The sequence below is a fragment of the Apium graveolens genome, chromosome 4 (genome assembly GCF_009905375.1).
Source record: "Apium graveolens cultivar Ventura chromosome 4, ASM990537v1, whole genome shotgun sequence".
NCBI classification, from domain to species: domain Eukaryota; kingdom Viridiplantae; phylum Streptophyta; class Magnoliopsida; order Apiales; family Apiaceae; genus Apium; species Apium graveolens.
The window spans coordinates 133,939,508-133,950,232 of record NC_133650.1 but is presented as its reverse complement, the minus strand read 5'-3'; the positions used below and the strand labels follow the sequence as shown (position 1 = coordinate 133,950,232).

The window sequence follows — 10,725 nt, the reverse complement described above, 5'->3', positions numbered from 1 at the left end:
TAAGTATTTTCGATATTGCCTTAGGGTTCAAAGGCAACATTCCATAATCTAAGGAAATACCAGAAATTATGTTGCCAAAGAAGTATGATTTTGCAAAAAAGTGGGACCCAGATGATAGGTGGACTGACATGTGGATCGACATGTGTACTAACACGTGGACTGTCATGCGGGGTCCACTGAAATGGGGGCCCACTGACATGTACGCCCCACGTGTGGGGCCTATTGTAACCCACATGTGGGATGAATTACTATGGCAACATAATTTTTTTCTCTTAGACAACACTTTAGAAGAGCAACAACAACAATTTTCTATTTTAAAGAAATGCAAAATTTATACACATGCTATCCAGTACAAAACCCAAATCAGTGTACAACCAGATCATTAAAAAATTCAAATCAATACAACCGAATCAATACAAAATCCAAATCAAGATAACTTGTTTTTTTCATTTCCACTATACAAAATCATAGTACATAATAATCCTAACGAACTACCAAAGTGTCTTTTGATTCAACCAATTAATTGTGAAATGCCAATGCACTCCCTTTAATACCATATCTTGTATCCAGATTCTCATATTGGACTTGCAAAAATCTATAAATAGATTAGGAAGCTATAAGTGTTGCATTCATACTAAAAATGTGTCTTGTAGAACAATCACACAATGATCATAAATATATCAAATATATCTTGGAAAGGTTTCTACATTGAAGTAATCGCAGAAAAAGGCATTTTTCTTATCACAATACATGAACTAACAGAAAACTCTAAATAATTATAAATTAAATCTTGGAGATCATTTTATACCAATATTACGCCCCAAGTTTATGAATCAAAAATTATAATAAATTATTAATGTATAATAAAAAAATTCGTAAATGGACACAAGATATAGGAAACCTCCCACATATGTAATGACCTGTTGGTATAGAAATAAAAAAGATGGCTTGTTATTTAAAAGGATTCCGCTTCTTCAAACATAAGTTTGTTTTTCTCGAGGATTAAATTTTAGTCGTGAAAGTTCCCCAAGAGAATTCATCTTATAGTTCATCTGGTCTACGGAAGGATTTATATTTTGTACAAGGAATGAACATGTACATGTTAATATCAATTTTATGTTTCTGTTCATAGTTTTTACTAGAATTTGACCCTGTCCATATAAAGATGTCTGTCATGTATATTAGAATATAAGGACAATTCTTGAAATTATATAACAATCTCACCTTCTCTGATAAGAATGTCCCAAGTAGAGAACCTCTCAGAACCGCAAGCTGCACAAGAACATTGACATGGTGAGTTCTTGATGGATATTTCTTTTGATGGAATAGTAGCATGTGAAAAGAATATTTGAGAAGTTCTTATATTTATTATATGATTCAAATTGATATACTATTTTATACATGAACACAATAAGATAACAGGTGACTTGACTGCAAATTGAGATGCTGCAAGGAGAGCTAATTTTCTAGGAGAAAGTCCAGAAGCAGAGGAAAATAATATAGTTACAGCTATACTTACTTGCCAATCCAGCTAGATTTCCTTTTCAAAAATATAAAACTTAAGTCACATTTAATATTACTTTTTCTCTTACGAGAAATTTTATGAGAAATTTTGCATGGACAAAATTTTGTTAAATAGAACACTCTTTTCCTTGTATATAGGCATTCAGTTAGTTTGTAAATTTTTCATATGGAGGAATGAATTCTTAAAGTAGTGAAGCTTATACCAAAGTTGCAGATCCATGACCAGCAAGTGCTCCTCCTATGACTCCAAGAGGTGAAGAGGCCGCAACAAGTATTGCATAAGACGAAAACGAGCATCTATCAGTAGAAAACTGTGAAAAACAAGACTTGCATTGGTGAGTAGTGGAGGCACAAATAGTGTAGTGTACTCGTAATGCAAGAGGATCCAACAGTCAATCATAAGTCGTACTGAGGCAATCCTAGTCTTAAAAGGTTTTATATATTAGACATGATAAAGATAATGATGTGTTTCCTGTGTCACCCTGAGTTCGCGGAAAGTGTCCAATATATTACATGTGCATATGTCCAAGTGTTAAAATCGATAATTATTAAATTTTACAAAATGAAGACTCTAGGGAAGGACCACCTTATAGTTATAGAGAACTTATCATGACATCAGACATTACATATACTTAAGTTGTACATCTTTGCACACAGTTTTCAGTGATAGTTTAAGGTCAAAAGCCATTTAATCTCAAGTACAAACCACTGTATCACTGCATGCATCAGTCATCAGCTAGTTAACCAGGTAGATAAAATATAATTCAAAACTTTCTGTGCGAAGCTTAATACCAGAAGTTTTAAGTGTAATTTATAGAAAGATATCTGTAAAAGATATCATCAGAATAACCCTATAAACATTAGGTATTTATAATATGACTCACTAATTGTGGAGAAAAATGATTTATCAGCCCACTCAGCAACAAAGACTAGAAGGAATGTGCTAACAATGGTGCTAGCAGCAGCTAGAATCCCATATATTTCTATGATGTTGAACTCCTTTCCAAGTTTTGTTACAATTTTTGATTCTAAAGGAATTCCCACATCCCTAATTGGAGGCATTGTATAGTAGGGAATTTTACCTGAGAAAAGAAAACAGCAAAGGGATCACTTAGTGTAGTACTTTATTTATCACCTTCAAGTTTTTTTCTATGATGTGTTAAAATGCATTGTTAGATATATATTAACACAGTGCATTTGTTAAAATTAAAAATGTGTATCAATATTAAAGGCACTTGACTCGCTAGAGTTGCTACAATTATATACTTAGTTATTATAAAAATATCATAAACCAACTCATTTAGCAATATTCTTAGCAGGACCTACACTATACAATTTGTGAACTAAAACAATATAGGCTAGTGATACCAAAAACACAAAAAATAACTCACTAGTTCCATCATATTTATCATCTCTTGGTTTTAATCGATTGATAAATATGCAATGTGAAATTACGAAAGGTGGGGTAATATATCTTATAGGCGGGGTAATATAACCTATAGCCCAAGTAAGATATTACCAGCATGCTAGAAGAATTCATAGAGCTCAATAATAGAGCAACCACGTTCAGTGTATTTTCTGAAGAATATCTCGAGCTTTCGGAGTTCATCAAATGCTCTCATATCTAAAATAAGAAAGGGAATTAGGAAAATTAAATGTAAAGAATAAAGGGAGTTAAAAAAATTAAAACTAAATAGAGAGGGGGAGGGAGGGAGAGAGAGAGAGAGAGAGAGAGAGAGAGAGAGAGAGAGAGAGAGAGAGAGAGAGAGAGAGAGAGAGAGAGAGAGAGAGAGAGAGAGAGAGAGAGAGAGAGAGAGAGAGAGAGAGAGAGAGAGAATACAGAGCTCGTGTGTGTGGGAGAGCGTGTAAGTGCGAATTTGGGAGAGAATCTGAGCAGAGTATTTGACTGCATCTTTGATATTGTTAGAGTCCAGATTGGATCCAATTCAAATAATAATCAAATCATGTGAAAATCAGATCTGATTCACTAGAGTCTGTAGAACATCAAAAAAATCAAGCTTTATGAAGAGAGAAAGTGTGTGCTGTGTGGATCCAATAAGAGGGAGATGGAGATAGAATTGTAAAATCTGTGTTAGGGTTGTGAGTGAGAATTAGGGGAGCCAGTACGGTTTTGAAAGAAGAGGCCCCTTCAATTTCCCCCCCAAAGTTTTTAGGCGGTCTATATCCCGCTCACCAAATTCATATACAACTGTTTATATTACAAAAAATGTATTAATTAATTCTGTTACACTTGCTTCATTTTTATTAAATATATTTATTTACTTTTTATTTTTCATAAATTTTAAAATTTTATATTAACTAAAGAATTAATTGATTCCCTCACAGCCGCCACGTCAGGTGGGGACCCTCATTGACACATCAGCAGAATTTTAATACTTTTTAATAAAAATTAAACATTTTTTTATAATATGTCTTGACAACACTTTTTCATGCATCTGCTGACATAAATAAAATATGTTATAAAAGGTTAGATTAATGTTGTGTTATGGCAACATTTTCTACCGTAACATCACTTAATAATGTTGTATAAGACCGTTTATGGTGTAGTGCGTATTCCAATCAGGGACGTCCACCTGCCTTGACTACAGAACCTTCTAACGATCAAGATCCAAAGTACCAACCCCTAACCCTAATTGGAAGCCGATAAAAGGCTCCAAAAAGAGGGTTTGAGGGGGGAACATTCATTATTCACCTTCACACATATACACACACCATATATATTTGAGTAATTATTATTTTACCCTTCTTCTCCAAAATCCCATCTCATTCTCACACCGGAGGTGCCGCGGGGACGCTACCCCCCTCTGGTTCGATTTTGTAGGTGCCCACCTTACAGCTACACCGCGCGCCGCTTTTATTTCCGTCCAAATGGAGTTTGAGTCTGGGTAGAACAAGGAGAGGACCCCAGGGTGATCTGGGAATATGATTGGCGCTAGAAGGAGGGGTCAAATCCCAAATTTTGTGGTGGTGATACTTTTATACGATCTACTCCATCCAGGAACACAAAATCATTAATTTTAGTAAAATCCAGACTCCAATCAATTTGGAGTCCAATCAATCCCAATTCCCGAGTCCAACGATGATTGCACCCTAGACTTCGGGGTCAAAAACAAATATAGCTGAAATTTTCTTCTAAGTAAATCAAGGTACCTCACCTTGGAATTCTGAAGAACCAAATCCGGGGTCAAAAAAGAATAAAGTTGAAAAAAAAATCGAAGTAAATCAAGGTACCTCACCTTGGACTTGTGAAGAACCAAAATAAAAAGGATTTCCAAGTCACTCTGGAGTCCAACCTACATCGTGCTTCAGAATCCAATGAGGATCGCACTTCAGATTCCAGGGTCAAAAAAATTTTAAATTTTCTTCTAAGTAAATCAAGATACCCAACCTTGGACTTGTGAAGAACCAAAACAAAAGGCTTTCCAAGTAACTCCGGAGTCCAACCTATATCGCACTCCGAACTCTAGAGTCCAACGAGGACCGCACTCCAGATTCCCGAGTCCAACGATGATTGCACCCCAGACTCCGGGGTAAAAAACAAATATAGCTGACATTTTCTTCTAAGTAAATTAAGGTAACTCACCTTGGACTTATGAAGAACCAAAATCAAAAGGTTTTTCAAGTCACTCCGGAGTCCGACCTACATCCCTCTTCGGACTCCGGAGCCCAACGAGGACCGCACTCCCGATTTCGGAGTCCAACGATGATTGCACCCTGGACTCCGGGGTCAAAAAAGAATAAAGTTGAAAAAACATTCTAAGTAAATCAAGGTACCTGACCTTGGACTTGTGAAGAACCAAAATAAAAAGCATTTCCAAGTCACTCCGGAGTCCAACCTATATCGCACTCCAGAATCCAATGATGATCGCACCTCAGACTCCGGGGTCAAAAAAGTTTAAAATTTTCTTCTAAGTAAATCAAGATACCCAACCTTGGACTTGTGAAGAACCAAAATAAAAGGCTTTCCAATTAACTCCGGAATCCAACCTACATCGCACTCCGAACTCTGGAGTCCAACGGGACCACACTCCAGATTCCTGACTTGAACGATGATTGCACCCCAGACTCCGGGGCCAAAAAAAAAATATAGCTGAAATTTTCTTTTAAGTAAATCTAGGTACCTCACCTGGGACTTGTGAGGAACCAAAATAAATAGGATTTTCAAGTCACTCCGGAGTCCAACCTACATCACTATCTGGATTCTAGAGCCCAACGAAGATCGCATTCTAGATTTCGGAGTCCAACGAGGATTGCACCCCAGACCCCGGGGTCAAAATCTAAAGTTTAATTTTTTCTTTCAAGTAAATCAAGGTACCTGACCTTGGACTTGTGAAGAACCAAAATCAAAGGACTTTCCAAGTCGCTCCGGAGTCCAAAATCCAACGAGGATCGCACCCTAGACTCCGGATCAAAATAAAACTTTCCAAGTCACTCCGGGGTCCATCCTACATCATTCTCCGGACTCCAGAGCCCAACGAGGATCACATTCTAGATTTCGGAGTTAAACGAGGATCGCATCCCAGACTCCGGAGTCAAAAACTAAAATTGAAAAGTTTCTTCAAAGTAAATCAAGGTACCCAACCTCAAGGCATCCAACCTTGGACTTATGAGTCAACTCCGGAGTCAAACCTACATTACACCCCGGAGTTTGGGGGCTACATATCAAAGAGAAATCTAAAATTTTCCTTTTAAGTAAATCAAGGAAACAACAATTTCGTTACTACTCCCCCATCCGAGAAACCCGCATAAGGGAGTGGGAGGAAAATGATAGGCCATAATACAGTTCAGCTCAAATAAGACTCCAAAAGCGCAAGAGAAATGAGTCCAGATTCAATATGGATCATATGACTCTAGATGGCAGTGGACCCCCGGATGTTGTGACTCTAGAGCGCTAGTGGACCCCAAGACGTTGTGACCCCAGGACGTTGTGGACCTCAAGATGCCTTGTCACTTCAGAATATTCCCTCCTATCATGGCTCACATGTTCCCACGGGACATCGCACTCCAAGCACACGCCATCACGCTCTAGGCACATGCCTACCCTATTTCGGCACACTCCAATGACAGAGATGACTTGGACACGTATTCCAATCAGGGACGTCCACCTACCTCGACTCCAGAACCTTCCAACGATTAGGATCCAAGGTACCAACCCCTAACCCTAATTGGAAGCCTATAAAAGGCTCCAAAAAAGAGGGTTTGAGGGGGGACATTGATTATTCACCTACACAAATATACACACACCACATATATTTGAGTAATTCTTATTTTACTCTTCTTCTCCAAAATCCCATCTCATTCTCACGCCGGAGGTGCGGCGGGGCCGCCACCCCTCTCCGGTTCTGTTTTACACGAGCCCTACCTACAGCTAAACCTCTACTCTCTTACATTCCCGCGTTAATGGAGTCCAAATCCAGGTGAGATTAGAAGAGGATCAAGGGTAAAATTTGGAGTTATGAGTATAAAAATTTTTAGTATATTCTTAAGTATTTACATTTTCTTACTGGTTAAGGTTGATACGAAGACATGCATCGTTAAGTGTTATTGTAAATTGTATACAAGGGTTGGATATTTATGCAGCCATGCATTTTATGCTCTAGGCATAAGTGGTATTCACTTGATACCTCGACAATATGTTTCCAAAAGATGGTTAAAAGGGCAGAAGAGAGGTTTGCTAATCTTGATCTTGGAGGGCCTTCTAGTTTGAACCCAGAAGAGGAGAGAAAATCTGTGAATACAAGAGATTGTTGGTTTTTGTTTCAAGCATGTTTAAAAGATGCTGCCTCTACTACTGTATGACAACTTGACTACCTACACAATGGATTGCTAGCTCTTCAGGAGTAAATTAACGATCCAGAGATACAAGGTGATGCTGTGCTAAATGGAAAGAATTTTGAAGATTATATTGGTTCAACTGTTATTGAAGAAATTACTATACAGCCACCTCATCATCAGTCAGAGTAGTACTAAGGGAAGCAGGAAGAAGATGGTAGGTCCTGCACAAAAAAATGTTTGTGGAACTAAGCGACAAAAGAGGATGCGCAAGACTTGTTTGGAACTTTTGTTCAAGGAATTGTCCTACCAAGAATTGAGCAATAACTTGACTTTTTGTTATTTAGTCGGGTTTTTTCAATAACTTTGGTCAACAAGACTTAAAAGTTCCTTTCGAGAATGTTTTCAAACATTTTATTTGCTGATAATGTTATCAAATTTATCGATAATGGTTTCTACTGCTGTTATCATATTTATCTATATTTGAGGTTTAACAGTTTTTTGCTGGGTTTGGGAACTACTAAGTACTAGTTGATTTTATGTTTTTAATCTTAAATTGTTTTTATATGATCTAAACAGAGACTAGCAACATTAACTAAAGGTTCTAATTATAAATCACCTGGCTAGATTTTTTTTTATTTTTAGTGTTACATAATGTTAAAATTTATTTAATATGTAGGTACTTGCTAATGTAGATTGTGGGTTTTTAGATTCTGTATATTGAACTTGTTTTTTTTTTAATTTTTTATTTATAAAATGAATAAAAGATTTCTCTTATTGTGCATTTAGTTGACAAAGGTAGCTTACAATTTGCAAGAGGATCATATTTTCTTGATAAGTAACCTGAATGAATTAAGTTATTCTTGGTAAATATCTATAACCAAAATGAATTAAGTTATTCTTGTTAATTTTTAAGATCGTAACATATTACATGATGTGTCTTTTGTGATGATTACAGTACACAATATTTAAATTTTAATCAATCTGTAATGCACCTCGTTCTGAGGTGTTTGTTGTTGTGATGATTACTAAATAAAATATTTAAATTTTTCTTAATCCGTAAGGCACCTAGTTCTCAAAATAGACTTCTGCTACAAACATTTTCAGTATTCTTGTACAAATTTTATGCAATAATAAGTGTATAACATACACTTACTGAATTCCAGATGTGAAATTATGATCCTTATAATGTCTTGGATGATAGTACATCATACTAAGCTTTAAAAGTTAAACCAGAATTCAGAATTTTTACTAGTGCTTGAGACAAATTTAAACATAATTAAAAAAGACAGTATTATCAGTAAAAAAATTAATTTCTGGAAACTTGAACCACTTGGGTCTGAACTCTTATAAGCAGAGTCTATGTAGTCTTGTTTGCACGCCGGGCTTTCAAACTTGCATTTACTAATGTTTACGTGATCTTGTTCCTTAATAATCATGTGCCACGAAATTATTAACCAACACACTGTCTTCTGATGATCCAACGGACATGATTTTTTTTAAAAAAATCCCCTTTTCGCATTTTTTCGCAAACCACTGTCTTTCCAAAGTTAGGCACCCCTCCAAATTGGCCCAAATCGCCAAAAATTTACAAAATCTAAAATTTTGAAGGTTCTCCAAACCTTTTAAAATTTGCACATAAGTGCATGCGGGCCATTATATATACAAATCAATAAAAAACAAAAACTAAAAAACTAAAAAGGGAACGGGAAAGGGACACGATCGATAAACGACCGATATAAATGAAACAAGTGTCACTTGTAATTAAACCAAATAAAGGGTACGCGATGATGTTCGAATGTAATAAAACAAGTTCAACTACACTACACAAGCATAAGATTAACTCACAAGTTCAACTAAACTACACAACTAGACGAATGACCTAACTACTATTCTTTCCGGCTACCCTCTCCATCATTTGCCTCATGTGATGTGTTGGTATGGGTTTAGCCATCCCTCTTTGAAACTCCATCGCAATCCTATAACGAAAGATCTCCACGTCCGAGGCATCCCAACGCACTTTAGCGAGGTCATATCCCTGTAAGGTGTAGTTCATATATTTACACACGTACACACCGCAATCTGAGTAGTTATCTTGTTTAGGCATTGCATCCCAAACATGAAATAAAGGCTCTTCATCTGGGACATTTTTATTCTTGCCAACATAATGAAGCATATACCGACAACAACTCCAACCTAACACACAACAAAAAACAACATCAGTTCATGAAAGTAATAAGGAAAGATTTCAAAACTACAATATAAGGTGTGGTCGAGGAACTATTACCACACACTCTTCTTCCTCGGGATATTTAGCGTTGTAGTTCATAGGATCAAGTACCATCACACCCCATTCCTTCACAAAAAATACCATGGGAGTCCAATGATTCTGATTCACATTCGCGGGAACAAATATGTAGTCCAACTGGTTAATTGGTGGACCTACCCCATAACTCACCCAAGTAAGAAAGAAATGCATGGTCTTCGCAAAATAGGGATGTGAGTAGTCCACTTTCTTCGCCAACTCCATAAAAAGTGGTTCCATGAAGTAGTATAAAGGCTTCCTCGGATACACCCCCGCGGCAGCTATGACTTCCTCACGATCACGCAACAACCACTGCAAGAAATAGGTTATCACACAACAATTATAACATATAAAAATTTAAAGTGAAATAAAAGGAACAACATAAATGAAAGAACGTCAAAGATTATACCATGTAAGCATATATGATCCTATCATCTAGCCATCCTTTGGGTTCCAAACTCTGCATAACATCTGTGTCCAAGGTCCACATAAGATCGTGTTGAATAGGACCACTCCCGGGCAAACCTCCCCATCCCCAATCCGTTCTAATAGCCTCCATCCTCTCCCACTTTAGTTTCTTATTTATCTCTCATTTCTCTTCCATAGGGCGGCGGATATCCATCTTCTCAGCCCTCGAAGACGATCCTGATGTAAATACAGATGCCTGTGTAGGGGCCTGTGACACCTGCTGAGATGGCTGTGTCATGTTAATGACATCGGGCTCTCGAATCCTTCCAATTATAGGCCTCATCGCCTCGGGAGATAGCTGAACATGCTGGAACATTGGAGCCTTATATGCCGAACCTCTAACATCCTACCAAACTCCTGCTCATACTCGGGGGGAATGCTGTTATCCATAGCTTGCAGACATGCCAACCCCTTTTCTATTTTCAAAATACATTTGTGGCATATAATCAGATGCTACTATAATGCAAAAGAGGAAACAATTCTAAAAAAATGGGGAAACAATTATAACAAACTTACAAGGTCAAATGCCTGGGAGTTGTTAAACAACTCCCGAGTGCTGTAATGTGGCTCTAGCAATGGATGTGGCTTCCCAACACGAATCCGTGCAATGCCTGCGTACCACTGCATAGAGCCTG

The 10,725-nt window shown here is 37.2% G+C and overlaps 1 protein-coding gene and 1 long non-coding RNA gene across 3 annotated transcripts; both read right to left on the bottom strand.

Annotated features, from left to right (window-relative positions):
* Nucleotides 1-305: 305 nt before the first annotated feature.
* Nucleotides 306-3,677, bottom strand: LOC141716905 (uncharacterized). 2 transcript variants are annotated; one of them, XR_012573427.1, is made up of 6 exons: nt 3,365-3,677; nt 3,044-3,148; nt 2,409-2,606; nt 1,728-1,835; nt 1,225-1,272; nt 306-595 (listed from the first exon to the last, which is right to left on the bottom strand). It is a non-coding gene; the product is annotated as an uncharacterized LOC141716905 (long non-coding RNA). The 2 variants fall into 2 exon arrangements; XR_012573428.1 differs by lacking the exon at nt 2,409-2,606.
* A 5,522-nt stretch (nt 3,678-9,199) lies between these two features.
* Nucleotides 9,200-10,181, bottom strand: LOC141719010 (ubiquitin-like-specific protease ESD4). The gene is made up of 3 exons (XM_074521386.1): nt 10,032-10,181; nt 9,610-9,934; nt 9,200-9,513 (listed from the first exon to the last, which is right to left on the bottom strand). The coding sequence occupies exons 1-3, from the start codon at nt 10,179-10,181 to the stop codon at nt 9,200-9,202; spliced, it is 789 nt and encodes a 262-aa protein (XP_074377487.1).
* Between the last annotated feature and the right edge of the window lie 544 nt (nt 10,182-10,725).

Coding starts and splice junctions, on each gene's coding strand:
- LOC141719010 (XM_074521386.1), bottom strand. CDS start 10,181: ATGGAGGCTATTAGAACGGATTGGGGATGGGGAGGTTTGCCCGGGAGT. Junction 9,935..10,031: donor GGATCATATATGCTTACATG/GTATAATCTTTG, acceptor TATTTCTTGCAG/TGGTTGTTGCGTGATCGTGA. Junction 9,514..9,609: donor ATATCCCGAGGAAGAAGAGT/GTGTGGTAATAG, acceptor GTTGTGTGTTAG/GTTGGAGTTGTTGTCGGTAT.